Source organism: Aegilops tauschii, chromosome 5 (assembly GCF_002575655.3).
Source record: "Aegilops tauschii subsp. strangulata cultivar AL8/78 chromosome 5, Aet v6.0, whole genome shotgun sequence".
Classification (NCBI taxonomy): Eukaryota; Viridiplantae; Streptophyta; class Magnoliopsida; order Poales; family Poaceae; genus Aegilops; species Aegilops tauschii.
This window is the reverse complement of record NC_053039.3, coordinates 488,102,583-488,119,063: the sequence shown is the minus strand read 5'-3', so window position 1 is coordinate 488,119,063 and position 16,481 is coordinate 488,102,583. Positions and strand designations below refer to the sequence as shown.

The following is a 16,481-nucleotide window of genomic DNA, read 5'->3' as shown; positions in this document are numbered from 1 at the left end:
CGCCTAGATGTGTTAAACAAGCCAACTAAAGCAAGTTCTCTGGCCAACTAAAACATTATTCTAGCCAACTCAACATGCATTATAGCCAACGAAAAATGCATAAATGTGCAACTGAACATGCATCCCAGCCAACTGAACCTGTATTCTGGCAACTCAGCATGCATGCTAGGCAAATTGAACATGTATCCTGAACATATATCCTGTTTTCTGAGTGAACACTATAGAAAACCTGAAGTATATGTGCAATAAAAACATGTATCCTGGCCAATTGAACATGCATGCTGGCCAACTGAATATGCATCCTGACCAACTGAAACATCTATTCTAGCCAAATGAACACATTGACTGTCCAATTGGACATGCGTGCTGACCAATTGAAAATATGCATCCTGGCCAACCGAGACATCTATTCTAGCCAAAACCAAAAATCTATAGTACGACAACAAAAACACAAGAACTTTTGTCCATACCTAATGAATCCATAAACCATATTAAAATAATCACGCATATATTCTTGTTCCACACATATATTCTGGTCCCACACCTATTGCAAAGCTATAGTGTAAAAAATATGTTCAATATACTAGAAGTAAAAACAGAAACGGCGATGGAAAACATATATATATATAATCTGTCATCCAATTCTTCTTTCTTCTTTCACCTGGATTTTCCATCTCAATTGTGGCATCAAATTATGTCCAAATTATGTGCAGAAAAATCTGAATCAACTCCTTGCCAAACAGAAAACCTGCGGACCATTGCAACAAACAGAGGAAAAAGTCAGAAAAACTCTATAGTAAAAAAAGTCATGTTCTTGCCAGCTATTTACTGCAAACTGTGCAATAACATAACAACTCTGTGCAAACAAAAAAATGCATACCTGTTATAATAAAGATTCTGCTATAGACATGATGCTTTTGCAACTAAGATTGTCATAATGGTGTGCAACTGGCTATTTACTAAGTTTTTAGGTTGTTTGAAACACTCTTTCATGATTAAACTGATGACATCACTTCCTTCTTTTTTATGTGCAGGGGGTGTGTGGCAGCAGCCAAAAAAGGAAAAAAGATGCTTGATCTCAATGAGTTGCCTCCTGATCTCAATGAGCTTCCTCATGATATGGATCAGCAGCAAACCAGCATAACACAAGGAAATTGGACAGAAAATGGGTGATCTGTTTACTACACACAGACAAGTCGTGGGCCTAACCCTATGGGCCATGACAATGTGGCAGGACAGTCATCAACCCGTGGTGCCCCTGTAGTGGTGTCTTTGCAGTCAGAGAGTCATACTCTTGATTACACGGGAACCGCGGCAAATGTTCCTGGTCCAACCAGGACTGAGCTCGGAGCTGGTGCTGTTGACGGTGCTGTGCAAGGAGAAGAAGGAGAGGATGAGCCTGGTTCTCAGCCCATGGAACCCTATGTTGGCATGAGGTTTGACAGCCTTCAAATTGCTAAGGATCACTACAACAGCTACGCCCTACAGATGGGTTTCTCTGTCAAGATGAACACCTCTAGGCGGACACCTCACACCAATGTATTGGTAAAACAGCAGTTTTGCTGCAACAAGTTCAAGAAGCCCAAAGCTGATGATGGAGGAGCTGAGGCTCCTCCTGTCCTGGACCCTATACCAGATCCAAAACCTGTTGAAAGTGATGAGGAAATGGAAGATGAACCTCCAATCTTTGCTGAAGAGGAGGCTGGTCCTAGCAAGAAAAAGAAGAAACGGAAACGTGAGACAATAAAGCAGACTCAATGCAAGGCAAAAATGTTGGTGAAGCTGCTAGATGGGCGATGGGAGGTGATGCACTTTGTTCATGACCACTGGTGAACAAACCTTCATTGTCCAAATAATTGAGATCCCACCAAGGCATCTCACCTGATGAAAAGGAGTTTTTGCGCATCTTGTATAACTGCAACTTGACTACAGGTGTGTTTCTATATCCCTTACAGAATTAAGTTTCCCTCTAGGCAGTCCAGTGTGTAACTGTTATGGTACTGGTGTGCAACTAAAATGTCTTAAGTGTGCAACTAGTGTCCAACTTCCCATGCTGTTTCTATATCACTTTGGTGCTTGTTGTGCAACTAGATTACCTTCACTGTGCAACTACACAATGTCCTGTATGCAAAGTGCAAGTGTTTTTAAAGGTGCAGCTGCTTGGCCATTTCCTGAATTTATCTTCTGTGCCAACACATGTCCTATTACTGTGCAGCTGGATGTGAGCATTCGTGCGGGTAAAAAAAGATACATTGTTTCTTTTTGTATTATGCAGGACGTATGATGCATGTAATGGCAGAGTCCTATGGGTCGAGATGATGGTGCCGTTAGGACCAAAGGCAATAACAAATCTATGTACAAGTTTCCGTAGAGATGACACAAAGGAGGGTGACATGATTGAGGCAATTGCGCACTTTAAGGATATACAGAAAACCGATCCAGACTTCTTCTATAAGGTAAAATATGATGAAGAGGACAGAGTTGTCAACATATTTTGGGTGGATGGCTTAGCTCGAAAAGCTTATACGAAGGCGTACCACGATTGCATATCTTTTGACACCACCTACATGACCAACATGTACAATATGCCGTTCGCACCCTTCATCAGAATAAACCGACATGGCCAATCTTTCATGCTGGGTTGCGCGTTTTTGAGGCAGGAGTTGGCATCGAGCTTTGATTGGGTCTCCCGAGCATTCCTAGAGGCTATGGATGGCAAACCTCCTGACAACTTCATAACCGATCAGGATGGTGCAATAAAGCAGTCAATAGAGAGCATCTTTCCAACCACTGTGCATCGCTGTTGTTGATGGCACACCATGAAAAAGGCACAGGAAAAGGTTGGTTGGCTGTTGTGCCAGAATCCAGGGCTCTCTGATGGTTTCAACTACTGTGTTGACTTTAGCTTCACTCCATATGAGTTTGAGCAGAATTGGGCTGGGTTAATGGTGAAGTTCGAGGCTATGACACACACACACACACTTTGAGAAGTTGTACGAATACAGGTCACCTTGGGTGCCGTGCTACTTCAAACACAGGTTCTTCCCCTTCCTGCAGTCTACACAGCGTAGTGAGGGGTTCAACATCATCCTAAAAAGATATGTGAACCCACACAACTCAATGCTGAACTTCGTCAAGCAATATGAAAAAATTCAGAACCACATCCTTGCCAAGGCAGGCTGCAATGATTACAGGACAGAACACCTTGAGATTGAGCTATGGTCCAACTTCCAAATAGAGAGGCAAGCTTACAAAACCTACACTAGGAACCTTTACCGCAAGTTCAGAGAAGAGTTTGAGCTGATTGGACGTTATAATGCGTTCCAAGTTGGTGCTGATATTTTTGAGCTCAGAACGAACCAGGAATTTGTTGCCAAATATGGTTCTCGAAACTACTTGGTGCAGACAAAGGTGGAGGAGGGTTCCTATTTGTGTGAGTGCTGCAAAATGGATAAGGACGGCATGCTCTGTTACCACATCCTCAAGGTGTTCGCCCATATTGGAGTTGATGTCATACCGGAAAGGTACATGCTAAGACGGTGGACACCTACTGTTGTCCCTAATGCGCCAGGGACTGGGTATGAGCAACCGGATAAAATGCCTCCTCAATCAAAGAAGCAGATAAGGGAGAGAAACATGATATACGATTTTCGGAAACTAGCCAAGTTTGCGAGTGGCTCTGATGCAGCACAGGCCATTGTATACAAGCATATGCGCAGAGCATGTCCCGAGATCGGCCACCTGAACAAGTCCAAGAAAAAGAAAAAACCGGCTGCTGCTACGGGGCCATCATATGATGGCAACCCTCGAGGACCTCCTCCACCTCCTGGCCCTACACGGCATGGTCCGCCACCTCCTCCCCCGCCTGGCCCAACAAGCGGTGCCCCGCGTGCTCCTCCCAATGGCCCTACAGGTAGTACTCAGGGGGCTCATCATCCAGGTAATTACCTGCCCCAACTACCCATCTAACTAGGTGTGCAACTTCAGTTGCACGTACACATCATGGTGCCTAGTTGCACAGAATAGGCTACCCAGTTGCGCACGCTATGTTAATTCGAGCATCAAGATAAACAACTAACTTGTTTTTCCTCTTCTGGCTATAGGTGATGGCAACCCTCGAGGTTCTCCTCCACCTCCAGGCCATACACGACATGCTCCGCCACCTCCTCCCCCGCCTGGCCCAACAAGCAGTGCCCCGCGTGCTCCTCCCAATGGCCCTACAGGGAGTACTCAGGGGGCTCATCATCCAGGTAATTACCTACCCCAACTTCCCATGCAACTAGGTGTGTAACTTCAGTTGCACACATCATGGTGCCCAGTTGCATAGAATAGGCTACCCAGTTGCGCGCGCTATGTTAGTTTGAGCATCAAGATAAACAAAACTTGTTTTTCCTGTTCTGGCTATAGGTGATTACCATCCAAGTGCCATGACGGGACGTGCTACTACAGGTTTTCTTTTCAACTTGACTTGCACACATCAACCAGTCAGCATGAGCTGTGTGGTTGCAGAGAACATCAGTCCTGGTTGCACAAAAAAATACTAAACTTTTTATATGATTATTCCACAGGTGATCGAACACAACCTCGTGATGGTCCAGCGCCCACACACACTGGTCCTACTGCCCCGTTGGAGGCTGCTGAAGGAAATATGCCCTAGAGGTAATAATAAAGTTATTATTTATTTCCTCATATCATGATAAATGTTTATTATTCATGCTAGAACTGTATTAACCGGAAACATAATACATGTGTGAATACATAGACAAACATAGTGTCACTAGTATGCCTCTACTTGACTAGCTCGTTGATCAAAGATGGTTGAGTTTCCTAGCCATAGACATGAGTTGTCATTTGATTAACGGGATCACATCATTAGGAGAATGATGTGATTGACTTGACCCATTCCATTAGCTTAGCACTTGATCGTTTAGTTTACTGCTATTGCTTTGTTCATGACTTACACATGTTCCTATGACTATGAGATTATGCAACTCCTGATTACCGAAGGAACACTTTGTGTGCTACCAAACATCACAACGTAACTGGGTGATTATAAAGGTGCTCTACAGGTGTCTCTGATGGTACTTGTTGAGTTGGCATAGATCGAGATTAGGATTTGTCACTCCGATTATCGGAGAGGCATCTCTGGGCCCTCTCGGTAATGCACATCACTATAAGCCTTGCAAGCAATGCAACTAATGAGTTAGTTGCAGGATGATGCATTACGGAAGGAGTAAAGAGACTTGCCGGTAACGAGATTGAGCTAGGTATTGAGATACCGACGATCGAATCTCGGGAAAGTAACATACCGATGACAAAGGGAATAACGTATGTTGTTATGAGGTTTGACCGATAAAGATCTTCATAGAATATGTAGGAACCAATATGAGCATCCAGGTTCCGCTATTGGTTATTGACCAGAGACATGTCTCGGTCATGTCTACATAGTTCTCGAACCCGTAGGGTCCGCATGCTTAAAGTTCTGTGACGATCGGTATTATGAGTTTATATGATTTGATGTACCGAAGGTAGTTCGGTGTCCCGGATATGATCACAGACATGACGAGGAGTCTCGAAATGGTCGAGACGTAAAGATTGATATATTGGAAGCCTACATTTGGACATCGGAAGAGTTCCGGGTGAAATCGGGATTTTACCGGAGTACCGGGGGGGGGGGGGGGGTTTACCGGAACCCGTATTATGAGTTTATATGATTTGATGTACCAAAGGTAGTTCGGTGTCCCGGATATGATCACGGACATGACGAGGAGTCTCGAAATGGTCGAGAAATAAAGATTGATATATTGGAAGCCTACATTTGGACATCGGAAGAGTTCCGGGTGAAATCGGGATTTTACCAGAGTACCGGGGGGTTACCGGAACCCCCCGAGGGATGTAATGGGCCTGTTGGGCCTTAGTGGAGGAGAGAGAGGGCAGCCAGGAGGTGGCGCGTGGCCCCCCTTGCCCCAGTCCGAATTAGACACTGGAAGTGGGCGGCGGCCCCCCTCTCCTTCCTTCTCTCCACCTCCTCCTTCCCCCTTCTCCTACTCCTACTAGGAAAGGAGGAGTCCTACTCTCGGTGGGAGTAGGACTCCCCCCTTGGCGCGCCCTCCTCCTTGGCCGGCTGCCTCCCCCCTTGCTCCTTTATATACGGGGCAGGGGGCATCCTAGAACACACAAGTTGATCATTGATCTCTCCCAGCCGTGTGCGGTGCCCCCCTCCACCATAATCCACCTCGGTCATATCGTAGCAGTGCTTAGGCGAAGCCCTGCGACGGTAGCTTCATCAACATCGTCACCATGGCGTCATGCTGACGAAACTCTCCCTCGAGCTCTACTGGATCGTGAGTTCGCGGGACGTCACCGAGCTGAACGTGTGCTGAACGCGGAGGTGCCGTACGTTCGGTACTGAGGATCGGTCGATCATGAAGACGTACGACTACATCAACCGCGTTATCATAACGCTTCCGCTTAACGGTCTACGAGGGTACGTGGACGACACTCTCCCCTCTCGTTGCTATGCATCACCATGATCTTGGGTGTGCGTAGGATTTTTTTTTTGAAATTACTACGTTCCCCAACAGCTACATCCCCTGCACAAGCCTCTGATGATTTTGTGCCCAGGGATCCTCCAAGGTCTACTACAAAGAGTAGGGCGAAGAGTCGACGGTACAAATCGGCACTGGAGCTACACCCATAGAAGAAAAACAAATGCAGCCACTGCCAATCTACAGAGCACAATGTTGGTGTGTGTCCATTCAGGCTGCTGTGATTCTCTTGCATCGTTTGTATCAAAAAAGGGAAAAAGGAAAAGAATGATGGTTTTTGAGCAATGTTGGGACCAAGTGGACACATTCAACATCTATGCTTTCTCTTCTCTAACTTGTTTTCCTTGAATTAGTTCATGCATTGTGTAAAATGGTTGCTATTTGTGCCTTGGTTGGCAAATGGTTTAATATTTAGTTGTTGAACAATTGTATGACCAGTGCTCCTAATGTGTTAACAAAAGCGATGATATTGAGTTGCAAAGGAATTACTACTAGTGTGCAACTACAAATATGTCGAAAAATTGTGCAAACCAGGAAGGCATTGAAAAAAGGGCAGAGAATAAAAAGAGTACTAACCTAGTCCTTGTCGTATCTCAGAAACTTCCTCCATGGGGCGGAGTTGTGCGCGTTGGTGACCCAATCATATGCCAGCTTCTTCCTGATGTTGAGTACTTCCTTGGGCTCATAGTTGAGCAGTTGGCTACCGTTCCACTCACTGGCGTTAAGCAGTGCGAACAACCCACACTCATTACCGTAGTGGGGAAAAAGAAAATTTGTCACAGAAATTTAAAACCAATAAGATAATGTAGTCTGTAGCACTGTGCAACTACTTATGTGCCACTGTGCAACTAATTATGTGCCACTATGCAACTACTGATGTTCCACTGTGCAACTGGCTAGATAATCCATGAGAAAGTCGTAAAAATGAAAAACAGGTTGCAAACTAGTTGTGTGTCTTAAAAAACTATAGATTGTAAATGTACAAAATTTTAAAAACAATAGATTGATGGTAAAAATTGAGAAGAATGTCATGCTTCTTGTCTTACTTGCCGAGCTGCTTCGGTACGTCAATGTCAATAATCTGGAAGTGCTCGATGTTGTGATTTGGGTAATACTTCCTCCATAGCTGGCGTACTGCCCCCATGAAAGCACAAGTGCTCCCTGTGTGATTTTGGTAATTAATGTCAACATATCTCTTGTTGAACTAATACTTCTACCTAGTATGTTTCAGATAAGTTCAACGATGGAGTGGCGTGGACAAGAGGATGTGGAACCCCTTCAAGATGCTAAGGACAAAGGATTGGCTCAAGCTCAAAGCTCAAGACTCTACATTTTCTATTTCAGTGATCCAAGATCACATTGAGTCCATAGGAAAGCCAATACTATTAAAAGGGGATGAGGTGTTGCTTAATGGGTTTCTTGCTCAAAGTGCTTAGTGATATGCTCTAGAGCCCTCAACCACTCACATCCACATATGTCCCAAACCAAAAGTCAAACTCGGCCCCACCAAATCTTCTATCCAGAGCCACCGAGTTTCCTCTGACATAGCCACTGCCAAAACCCTAATCAATTCGGTCTCACCGAGATGGGCTTGCAAACTCTCTGTTGCCTATTGCAACAATTTCGGTCTCACCGAGATACGCAATCGGTCCCACCGAGTTTGCTTGGCTAACTCTCTGTTTTGCATATTACCCAAATCGGTCCCACCGAGTTTGTGTAATCGGTCAAACCGAGATGAGGCTTTACCCTAACCCTAGCACATCGGTCCTACCGAGTTGATCATATCGGTCCCACCGAAATGCCTAACGGTCACATTATGAACTAAATCGGTCTGACCGAGTTCTCTGATTCGGTCCCACCGAGTTTGGTAAATTGTGTGTAACGGTTAGATTTTGTGTGGAGGCTATATATACCCCTCCACCCACTCTTCATTCGTGGAGAGAGCCATTAGAACGTGCCTCAACTTCCAACATACATTTTCTGAGAGAGAACCACCTACACTTGTGTTGAGGTCAAGATATTCCATTCCAACCACATAAATCTTGATCTCTAGCCTTTCCCAAGTTGCTTTCCACTCAAATCATCTTTCCACCAAATCCAATCCTATGAGAGAGAGTTGAGTGTTGGGGAGACTATAATTTGAAGCACAAGAGCAAGGAGTTCATCATCAACACACCATCTATTACCTTTTGGGGAGTGGTGTCTCCTAGATTGGTTAGGCGTCACTTGGGAGCCTCCGTCAAGATTGTGGAGTTGAACCAAGGAGTTTGTACGGGCAAGGAGATCGCCTACTTCGTGAAGATCTACCCTAGTGAGGCAAGTCCTTCGTGGGCGATGGCCATGGTGGGATAGACAAGGTTGCTTCTTCGTGGAACCTTCGTGGGCGGAGCCCTCCGTGGACTCGCACAACCATTACTCTTCGTGGGTTGAAGTCTCCATCAACGTGGATGTATGATAGCACCACCTATCGGAACCATGGATTAAAAATCTCCGAGTCTACATTGCGTTTGCACACTCCAATCCCATCCCTTTACATTCTTGCAATTTGCATGCTTTACTTTCCGCTGCCCATATACTCTTGTCATGCTTGCTTGATATGTATTGTGAATGTTTAAACATGTGCTAAAACTCCACCTCAACTTGAAGAAATTAAAAACTGCCACTTTTCTTGCTAAGCTTCTATTCACCCCCCTCTAGACACCTCTTCTCGATCCTTTCAATTGGTATCAGAGCATTGGTCTCCATTGCTTTGGTTTAATCACCATTGGAGGAAGATGGATGAGTCTACGTTGGGGAGTCTTAGACCCAGAGTGCCTATTCTTGATGGAGAGTTCTTTCATGAGTGAAAAAATGAGATGCTTGAGATTTTCAATGAATATCATTTGAACAAGTACATTACTAGCCCTTGTGCACCTCATGTTGATCCTTTGCATCCTACCCTTGATGAGTCTATTGACATGATCCGGACCTTAGAACTGTTAATCTTATCACTAGAGTCTTGCCTAGAAACTTGATTGGATGTTTACCTACTCTTGATTCTGCCTACACTATATGGAGATTTCTTGAGGAAAGATTTCCAAACTATTCCTTGCAAAACTTAGAAGAAATTCTCCATAAGTCTATTGCCTTGAGTAAGATGAATTCCAATGATCCTAAGTTTGGTGATTGTCTATTTGAGCTTACAAATCTCATGCGTGCCAAAGGAGATGTTGGAATCATGAGCAATATCATCTCCGAAGCTATTAGAATTCATAAAGATGACCATTGTGATGATCATTTATCTAATGAATTACCCTCTCTAGGAATTGATCAATCACAAGACGATGTTGAACATGGTTACTATGATGAGGATGATGATAGTGACTATGATCTTGATGATGCGATGAGACACTTTGGTCTTATGGCCAATCTTCGCGGCTACATGGCTGGAGGAAAGGAATGGGTCCTTGATAGTGGATGTACTGATCATATGACCGGAGACAAAGATATGTTTCGTGAGCTTGCTGAAAGTGACGGCCCTTGAAAATATGTCACTTTTGGTGATAACTCAAAGGGTAAGGTGGTTGGCCTCGGTAAGGTGGCCATCTCACATGATAGCTCCATACAAAACGTCATGCTTGTTGAATCTCTTGGGTATAATTTACTTTCAGTATCTAGACTTGCCGATTTCGGTTTCAATGTCCTATTTACGGAAGTAGATTGTTAAGTGTTTCGAAGAGACAATCATAAAATGGTCTTTACCAGTATACGTAGAGGTGATCTTTACATTGTCGATTTCACTAAAAAGGCTCAACCTAGAACTTGCTTAATTGCTAAATCCTCAAAAGGCTAGTTGTGGCATAGAAGGTTAGGTCATGTGGGCATGCGAAATCTTGATAAGCTTATCAAAGGTGATCATATCCTTGGAGTGAAAGATGTTATATTTGACAAGGATAGACTTTGTAGTGCTTGTCAAGTTGGAGGAAGCCACCGTGTGAAGAACATTATGACCACGAGAAGACCACTCGAGCTACTTCACATGGATCTCTTTGATCCCAGTGCCTACAAGAGTCTCGGTGGTAACTCATTTGGTCTAGTCATAGTTGATGATTTTTCAAGATTTACGTGGGTGTTCTTTCTTGATGATAAATCGCAGGTCCAAAAAATCTTCAAAAACTTCGCTAGGAAGGCCCAAAATCAATTTGAAGTGAAGATCAAGAAGGTTCGGAGCGACAACGGAACGGAGTTCGAGAACGCAAATGTGGATACCTTTCTTGACGAAGAAGGGATTTCACACGAGTTCTCGGCTACGTACACGCCTCAACAAAATGGAGTTGTTGAGAGGAAGAACCGGACTCTTATTGAGATGGCAAGAACGACGCTTGATGAGTACAAGACTCCAAAACACTTTTGGGCAGAAGCGGTTGAGACGGCTTGTCATGCAACAAATCACTTGTATCTTCACAAGCTACTCGGCAGGACGGCATACGAGCTTCTCACCGGTAACAAACCCCAAGTTGGATACTTTCGAGTATTTGGTTCAAAGTGCTACATTCTTGATAAGCATCGTCGTTCTAAATTTGCTCCTAAATCTCAGGAAGGTTTCCTACCTGGTTATGGCTCAAACTCTCACACTTACCGTGTCTACAACAATTTCACCCGAAAGGTTGAAGAGACGGTAGATGTGAAGTTTGATGAATTTAACGGCTCGCAAGTAGAGCAATTGCCAATTGATGTAGGAGATAAAGATCCTTCGGAAGCAATCCAAGACTTGTGTATTGGCAAGACCGTACAACGGAGGTAAAGGAGAGCACCTCGTCCGTCCAAGTGGAAGCTTTTGAAGGAAATATGCCCTAGAGGCAATAATAAAGTATTATATATTTCCTTATATCATGATAAATGTTTATTATTCATGCTAGAATTGTATTAACCGGAAACATAGTACATGTGTGAATACATAGACAAACAGAGTGTCACTAGTATGCCTCTACTTGACTAGCTCGTTAATCAAAGATGGTTATGTTTCCTAGCCATAGACATGAGTTGTCATTTGATTAACGAGATCACCTCATTAGGAGAATGACGTGATTGACTTGACCCATTCCGTTAGCTTAGCACTCGATCGTTTAGTATGTTGCTATTGCTTTCTTCATGACTTATACATGTTCCTATGACTATGAGATTATGCAACTCCCGTTTACCGGAGGAACACTTTGTGTGCTACCAAACGTCACAACGTAAATGGGTGATTATAAAGGTGCTCTACAGGTGTCTCCAAAGGTACTTGTTGGGTTGGCGTATTTCGAGATTAGGATTTGTCACTCCAATTGTCGGAGAGGTATCTCTGGGCCCACTCGGTAATGCACATCACTATAAGCCTTGCAAGCATTGTGACTAATGAGTTAGTTGCGAGATGATGTATGACGGAACGAGTAAAGAGACTTGCCGATAACGAGATTGAACTAGGTATCGAGATACCGACGATCAAATCTCGGGCAAGTAACATACCGGTGACAAAGGGAACAACGTATGTTGTTATGCGGTCTGACCGATAAAGATCTTCGTAGAATATGTGGGAGCCAATATGGGCATCCAGGTCCCGCTATTGGTTATTGACCGGAGACGTGTCTCGGTCATGTCTACATAGTTCTCGAACCCGTAGGGTCCGCACGCTTAAAGTTACGATGACAGTTTTATTATGAGTTTATGTATGTTGATGTACCGAAGGAGTTCGGAGTCCCGGATGAGATCGGGGCCATGACGAGGAGTCTCGAAATGGTCGAGACGTAAAGATCGATATATTGGACGACTATATTCGGACTTCGGAAAGGTTCCGAGTGATTCGGGTATTTTTCGGAGTACCGGAGAGTTACGGGAATACGTATTGGGCCTTATTGGGCCATACGGGAAAGAAGGAAAAGGGCCTCAAGGGTGGCCGCACCCCTCCCCTTGGTCTGGTCCGAATTGGACTAGGGAAGGGGGGCGCCCCCTTCCTTCCTTCTCTTTTTTCCTTCCTCTTTTCCTATTCCATATGGGAGGTGGAATCCTACTAGGACTAGGGAGTCCTAGTAGGACTCCACACTTGATGCGCCCCCTCCTAGGGCCGGCCTCCTCCTCCCTTGCTCCTTTATATACGGGGGCAGGGGGGCACCCCAGAGACACAACAATTGATCCTTGAGATCTCTTAGCCGTGTGCGGTGCCCCCCTCCACCATATTACACCTCGATAATACCATTGCGGAGCTTAGGCGAAGCCCTGCGTCGGTGGAACATCATCATCGTCACCACGCCGTCGTGCTGACGAAACTCTCCCTCAACACTCGGCTGGATCGGAGTTCGAGGGACGTCATCGAGCTGAACGTGTGTAGAACTCGGAGGTGCCGTACGTTCGGTACTTGATCGGTCGGATCGTGAAGACGTACGACTACATCAACCGCGTTGTGATAACGCTTCCGCTGTCGGTCTACGAGGGTACGTGGACAACACTCTCCCCTCTCGTTGTTATGCATCACCATGATCTTGCGTGTGCGTAGGAAATTTTTGAAATTACTACGTTCCCCAACAGTGGCATCCGAGCCTGGTTTTATGCGTTGATGCTATGCACGAGTAGAACACAAGTGAGTTGTGGGCGATATAAGTCATACTGCTTACCAGCATGTCATACTTTGGTTCAGCGGTATTGTGAGATGAAGCGGCCCGGACCGACATTACGCGTACGCTTACGCGAGACTGGTTTCACCGTTCGGAGCACTCGTTGCTTAAAGGTGACTGGCGGGTGTCTGTCTCTCTCACTTTAGTTAAACCGAGTGTGGCTACGCCCGGTCCTTGCGAAGGTTAAAACAGCACCAACTTGACAAACTATCATTGTGGTTTTGATGCGTAGGTAAGAACGGTTCTTGCTAAGCCCGTAGCAGCCACGTAAAATATGCAACAACAAAGTAGAGGACGCCTAACTTGTTTTTGCAGGGCATGTTGTGATGTGATATGGTCAAGACATGATGTGATGTGATATGGTCAAGACATGATGTGATATAATGTGTTGTATGAGATGATCATGTTTTGTAACCGAGTTATCGGCAACTGGCAGGAGCCATATGGTTGTCGCTTTATTGTATGAGATGCAATCGCCATGTAATAGTTTTACTTTATCACTAAGCGGTAGCGATAGTCGTAAAAGCAATAAGTTGGCGAGACGACAATGATGCTACGATGGAGATCAAGGTGTCGCGCCGGTGACGATGGTGATCATGACGGTGCTTCGGAGATGGAGATCACAAGCACGGTGCTTCGGAGATGGAGATCACAAGCACAAGATGATGATGGCCATATCATATCACTTATATTGATTGCATGTGATGTTAATCCTTTATGCATCTTATCTTGCTTTGTTTGACGGTAGCATTATAAGATGATCCTTCACTAAATTATCAAAGTATAAGTGTTCTCCCTGAGTATGCACCGTTGCAAAAGTTCTTCGTGCTGAGACACCACGTGATGATCGGGTGTGATAGGCTCTACGTTCAAATACAACGGGTGCAAAACAGTTGCACACGCGGAATACTCAGGTTAAACTTGACGAGCCTAGCATATAACAGATATGGCCTCGGAACACAGAGACTGAAAGGTCGAGCGTGAATCATATAGTAGATATGATCAACATAGTGATGTTCACCATTGAAACTACTCCATCTCACGTGATGATCGGACATGGTTTAGTTGATATGGATCACGTGATCACTTAGAGGATTAGAGGGATGTCTATCTAAGTGGGAGTTCTTAAGTAATATGATTAATTGAACTTGAATTTATCATGAACTTAGTCCTGATAGTATTTTGCAAATTATGTTGTAGATTAATAGCTCGCGTTGTTGCTTCCCTGTGTTTATTTTTGATATGTTCCTAGAGAAATATTATGTTGAAAGATGTTAGTAGCAATGATGCGGATTGGATCCGTGATCTGAGGATTATCCTCATTGCTGCACAGAAAAATTATGTCCTTGATGCACCGCTAGGTGACAGACCTATTGCAGGAGCAGATGCAGACGTTATGAACATTTGGCTAGCTCAATATGATGACTACTTGATAGTTTAGTGCACCATGCTTAACGACTTAGAATCAGGACTTCAAAGACGTTTTGAACGTCATGGACCATATGAGATGTTCCAGGAGTTGAAGTTAATATTTCAAGCAAATACCCGAGTTGAGAGATATGAAATCTCCAACAAGTTCTATAGCAAAAAGATGGAGGAGAATCGCTCAACTAGTGAGCATGTGCTCAGATTGTCTGGGTACTACAATCGCTTGAATCAAGTGGGAGTTTATCTTCCAGATAAAATAGTGATTGACATAATTCTCTAGTCACCATCACCAAGTTAGTAGAACTTCGTGATGAACTATGGTATGCAAGGGATGACGAAAGTAATTCCCGAGCTCTTCGTGATGCTGAAATCGACGAAGGTAGAAATCAAGAAAAACATCAAGTGTTGATGGTTGACGAGACCACTTCAAGTGTTGATGGTTGATGAGACCACTAGTTTCAAGAAAAGGGCAAAGGGAAGAAGGGGAACTTCAAAAAGAACGGCAAGCAAGTTGCTGCTCAAGTGAAGAAGCCTAAGTCTGGTCCTAAGCCTGAGACTAAGTGCTTCTACTGCAAAGGGACTGGTCACTGGAAGCGGAACTACCCCAACTATTTGGTGGATAAGAAGGATGGCAAAGTGAACAAAGGTATATTTGATATACAGATTATTGATGTGTACTTTACTAGTGTTTATAGAAACTCCTCGGTAATTGATACTGGTTCAGTTGCTAAGAGTAGTAACTCGAAAACGGGAGTTGCAGAATAAACAGAGACTAGTAAAAGGCGAGGTGACGATGTGTGTTGGAAGTAGTTCCAAGATTGATATGATCATCATCGCACACTCCCTGTACTTTCGGGATTAGTGTTGAAACTAAATAAGTGTTATTTGGTGTTTGCGTTGAGCATGAATATGATTTGATCATGTTTATTGCAATACGGTTATTCATTTAAGTTAGAGAACAATTGTTGTTCTGTTTACATGAATAAAACCTTTATGGTCATACACACCAACGAAAAATGGTTTGTTGGATCTCGATCGTAGTGATACACATATTCATAATATTGAAGCCAAAAGATGCAAAGTTAATAATGATAGTGCAACTTATTTGTGGTACTGCCGTTTAGGTCATATTGGTGTAAAGCGCATGAAGAAACTCCATACTGATGGGATTTTGGAATCACTTGATTATGAATCACTTGATGCTTGCGAACCGTGCCTCATGGGCAAGATGACTGAAACGCCGTTCTCCAGAACTATGGAGAGAGCAACAGATTTGTTGGAAATCATACATACAGATGTATGTGGTCCGATGAATATTGAGGCTCGTAGCAGGTATCATTATTTTCTGACCTTCACAGATGATTTGAGCAGATATGGGTATATCTACTTGATGAAACACAAAGTCTGAAACATTTGAAAAGTTCAAAGAATTTCAGAGTGAAGTGGAGAATCATCGTAAGAAGAAAATAAAAGTTTCTACGATATGATCGCAGAGGTAAAATATTTGAGTTACGAGTTTGGCCTTCAGTTAAAACAATGTGAAATAGTTTCACTACTCACGCCACCTGGAACACCACAGTGTAATGGTGTGTCCGAACGTCATAACCGTACTTTATTGGATATAGTGTAATCTATGATGTCTCTTACCAATTTACCACTATCGTTTTGGGGTTATGCATTAGAGACAGCTATATTCACGTTAAATAGGGCACCATCAAAATCCGTTGAGACGATGCCTTATGAACTGTGGTTTGGCAAGAAACCAAAGTTGTCATTTCTTAAAGTTTGGGGCTGCGATGCTTATGTGAAGAAACTTCAACCTGATAAGCTCGAACCCAAAATCGGAGAAATGTGTCTTCATAGGATACCCAAAGGA

At 43.9% G+C, this 16,481-nt stretch overlaps 1 protein-coding gene across 1 annotated transcript; it reads left to right on the top strand.

Annotated features, from left to right (window-relative positions):
* Nucleotides 1-1,212: 1,212 nt before the first annotated feature.
* Nucleotides 1,213-4,431, top strand: LOC109779904 (protein FAR1-RELATED SEQUENCE 1-like). The gene is made up of 6 exons (XM_020338511.4): nucleotides 1,213-1,829; nucleotides 2,276-2,456; nucleotides 2,829-2,941; nucleotides 3,039-3,699; nucleotides 4,104-4,250; nucleotides 4,408-4,431. Exons 1-6 carry the CDS (start codon nucleotides 1,213-1,215, stop codon nucleotides 4,429-4,431), a joined length of 1,743 nt encoding a protein of 580 aa, XP_020194100.3.
* The last annotated feature ends 12,050 nt before the right edge of the window (nucleotides 4,432-16,481 follow it).

What these genes read in the sequence shown, in the direction of transcription:
- LOC109779904 (XM_020338511.4), top strand. Translation starts at nt 1,213, where the DNA reads ATGGGCCATGACAATGTGGCAGGACAGTCATCAACCCGTGGTGCCCCT. An exon ending in CACTTTGTTCATGACCACTG is followed by an intron (nt 1,830 to 2,275) that starts GTGAACAAACCT and finishes TGTATTATGCAG; the next exon opens with GACGTATGATGCATGTAATG. An exon ending in CTGATGCAGCACAGGCCATT is followed by an intron (nt 3,700 to 4,103) that starts GTATACAAGCAT and finishes TTCTGGCTATAG; the next exon opens with GTGATGGCAACCCTCGAGGT.